Below are 3,079 nucleotides of genomic sequence, written 5' to 3'. Positions count from 1 at the left end.
AAAAAAAAAAAACTTTTTAGAATTACACATATTTAATGTGACTGTATGTGGGTTTGTGATGCATGTATGTCAAACACCTATGTGAAGGTCAGAGGACAGTGTCACCTGTGGGATTGGCTCTCTCCTTCCACCATGTGCATTCCAGGGATTAAACTCAAATTCTAAGGCCTGGAAACAATCATCCGTAGCTGAGTCATCTTGCCAGCCCATCTTTTTTTCTTACCCCACCCCACCCCACCTCCCAACCCCCGCCGAGACAGGGTTTCTCTGTGTAGCCTTGGCTGTACTAGAATTTGCTCAGTAAGCCAGGCTGGCCTGCCTCTGCCTCTGCCTCCTGAGTGCTGGGATTAAAGACGTGCCACCACTCCCTGGCCCATCATTTTTCTTAATGTGCCCATTTTTCAAAAAGGAATCAGTAAAAAGAAAAATTACAAGTCCATATAAACAAAGGTGAGGTGACGATGCAGAGTCTTATCTAGACCCAACTCCCGGGACTCTACACTACAGCCAGCGTGGACTGCAGCTGGCATCACTGATCAAGTCTAGCACATAGGCTCGACCTCCTGAAACCCACTTCCATAGCATCAGCTAACATCTACTATAAAAGCAGTAAAGATGGTAATGTCCCAAAGGTGAGAGAAAAATGAATCACAGAAATGTTCTTCCTTTCTTCCTGAGTTCACCACCTTCTACCTGGAGAACCAGCGCTCTTCAGGAGCAGTCCATAGAAACCTTTAGAACATTTTAGAAAGTCAGTAGAGAACAGTGGAAAAGTAGCCACTCTTCTTAGGAAATATTGTGAGTCAACGGTGATCCATTTGCTACCTGAGATGCAAAAAACCTCAACATGCCTGAATTTACACAGCTGCTTACACAAGTGAAAAAAGATTCCAAATCATCTTGGATTTTTGTTTTGTTACTGCTGCTTGTTTGTTTGTTTTGTTGAGACAGGGTTCTCTGTGTAATAGTCCTGGCTGTCTGGGGACTCACTTTGTAGACCAGGCTGGCCTTGAACACAAGAAAGTTCCACCTGCCTGTGCCTCCCAAGTGCTGGGATTAAAGGCATGCGCCGCCACCACCACTACCTGGTGCTGCGATTGCTTTTATTTACTTGCCTGAGAGATACAGTCTTGCCATATTGATCAAGTTAGTCTCAAATTCCTGGGTTCAGAGAACTTTCTGCACACCAACATGCCTGGTGCATCTCCACCATCACTTGTGAGCACCTGTCAATCTGAGAGATAAGCCCAGCAGTGATTTGCAGCTTAAACCCTTTCTCTAAAACATCCCCCCAGATGTGTAGTAGGTACATGCTGTATTATCCAGATATTCATAATTTAGCCTAGGTAGATGGTAGCCGGACCTCATTACCTCATGTTTGAATCCCCACACCATCGCTGTGGCGTCAGGCCCTCTCCTCCAGTATCTCATTCCTGAAGTGTATTGAGTTGACTTGAGAGTTCTGGCTTCCAGTTTAAGGCTTCCTAAAAGTTACCACACTTATAAAGTTTCTGTTTAGCATGAATTTTCTGGTGTTTAGTAAGTTTTTTCCCACATTCAGCACATATATGGTTTCTCTCCTGTGTGGATTCTGTGATGTTTCATCAGTGCTGACTTCCTTACAAAGGCTTTCCCACATGAACAGCACTCTGTCTTTCTCCAGAATGGGATTGCTGATGTACGTGGAGGCCCGACTTCTGAGAGAAGGATTTTCCACAGTCACAGCGTGTAAAGGGTTTCTCTCTAGTGTGAATCTTCTAATGTGCCAAAAGATTTGAGCTCTCTGTGAAGGCCTTCCCACACTCGACACATCTATAGGGTTTCTCGCCCATGTGAATCTGTGGGTGTAATGGAGTTGTGACTTCATAGTGAAGGATTTCCCACAATCGCAGCACCTATACAGTTTCTCCCTGGTATGAATGTTCTTATGTATATCAAAATGTGATTTGTGGAAGAATGCCTTCCCACACTCTAGGCTAACATAGGATTTTTCTTCTTTGTGGCTCTTCTGGTGTGTATGCAGTGTTGACTTGTGAATGAACAACGTCTTTCTACATTCACAGCATTCGTGATGTTTCTCACCCATGTGATGCTTCTGATGGGGCCTGAGACCTGTCTTCCAGGTAAAAGCTTTTCCACAGTCACTGCATTTCTAGGGCTTTTCTCCAGTGTGAATCTTTTGGTGTTTAATGAAATAGGGCCTGTCAGCAAAGGCCTGTGCACACTCGGTACATACATAGAATCTCTCCCGGCTATGAATCTTCTGGAGTACAATGAGGTTTGCCTTATGAGAGACCTTTCCACATTCTGAACATATAAAGGGACGCTCTCCTGTTTGACTTCGCTGCTGCACATGAAACTGTGACTTTTTAATAAATGATCTTCCACGCTCAGTACACACAGAGGGTTTCTCTCCAGTATGGGGTCCTTTGTGTGTGAGAAACTGTGATTTCCGGTGAAGGTCTTCCCACAATCAGTACACACAGAGGGTTTCTCTTCAGTTTGGATCTTCTGATGCGTTCTGATTTCCTTCTGAAGATTTTTCCACACTCAGTACATTCGAAAGGTTTCCCCGTCATACAATTTTTAATGTCTATACCGAGATTTGAACCCTCAGACGATTGCTTACATTCATTGTGTTTATGGGGTTTTCCTTCAGAGTACTTCGTCTGGCATCTCAGCAGCTGAGACCTGTGGATGACAGCTCTCACACACATTGGGCACTTAATGGTGACTCACCTTCTGAGTAGCTCGATGCCCTGACTTATGGGAAAAGTCCTTCCCAAGTCTAGTGCACAGACTGGGTTTTCCTCCCGTATAAACACCCTCCGGTGCCACACGATGGGAGTTTAGAGTCAACACGGTCTTCCCTTTGCTGTTCACACGCTGTTTTTCTTCAGCAGGAAGACTCTGGTGTGGAGAGACGGAGTAGCAACTTTTCCATAGTCAGGAAACAGGTGGAGGTTCCTCCTGGTCTTCCTTTCCTCTTGTTGAGTGACAGGACGCATACCACTCTGAGGTTCCCAACACCGACGGCCTTCGCAAATGTCTACTTCTGTGTGGGAATTCGTATTAACAA

General features: G+C 45.0%; 1 protein-coding gene across 1 annotated transcript; it reads right to left on the bottom strand.

The window, feature by feature from the left end:
- Positions 1-1,407: 1,407 nt before the first annotated feature.
- Positions 1,408-2,738, bottom strand: Znf484 (zinc finger protein 484). Its single transcript, XM_021181004.1, is given in 6 exon segments — positions 1,408-1,566; positions 1,568-1,652; positions 1,655-1,849; positions 1,852-2,457; positions 2,460-2,522; positions 2,525-2,738. Coding segments are annotated over 6 exon segments (1,281 nt in total). The 5' UTR covers positions 2,718-2,738; the 3' UTR covers positions 1,408-1,427.
- Between the last annotated feature and the right edge of the window lie 341 nt (positions 2,739-3,079).

The sequence above is a fragment of the Mus caroli genome, chromosome 13, assembly GCF_900094665.2.
Source record: "Mus caroli chromosome 13, CAROLI_EIJ_v1.1, whole genome shotgun sequence".
NCBI lineage: Eukaryota > Metazoa > Chordata > Mammalia > Rodentia > Muridae > Mus > Mus caroli.
The sequence above is the reverse complement of the archived record's forward strand: the minus strand, read 5'-3'. Positions and strand labels throughout refer to the sequence as shown.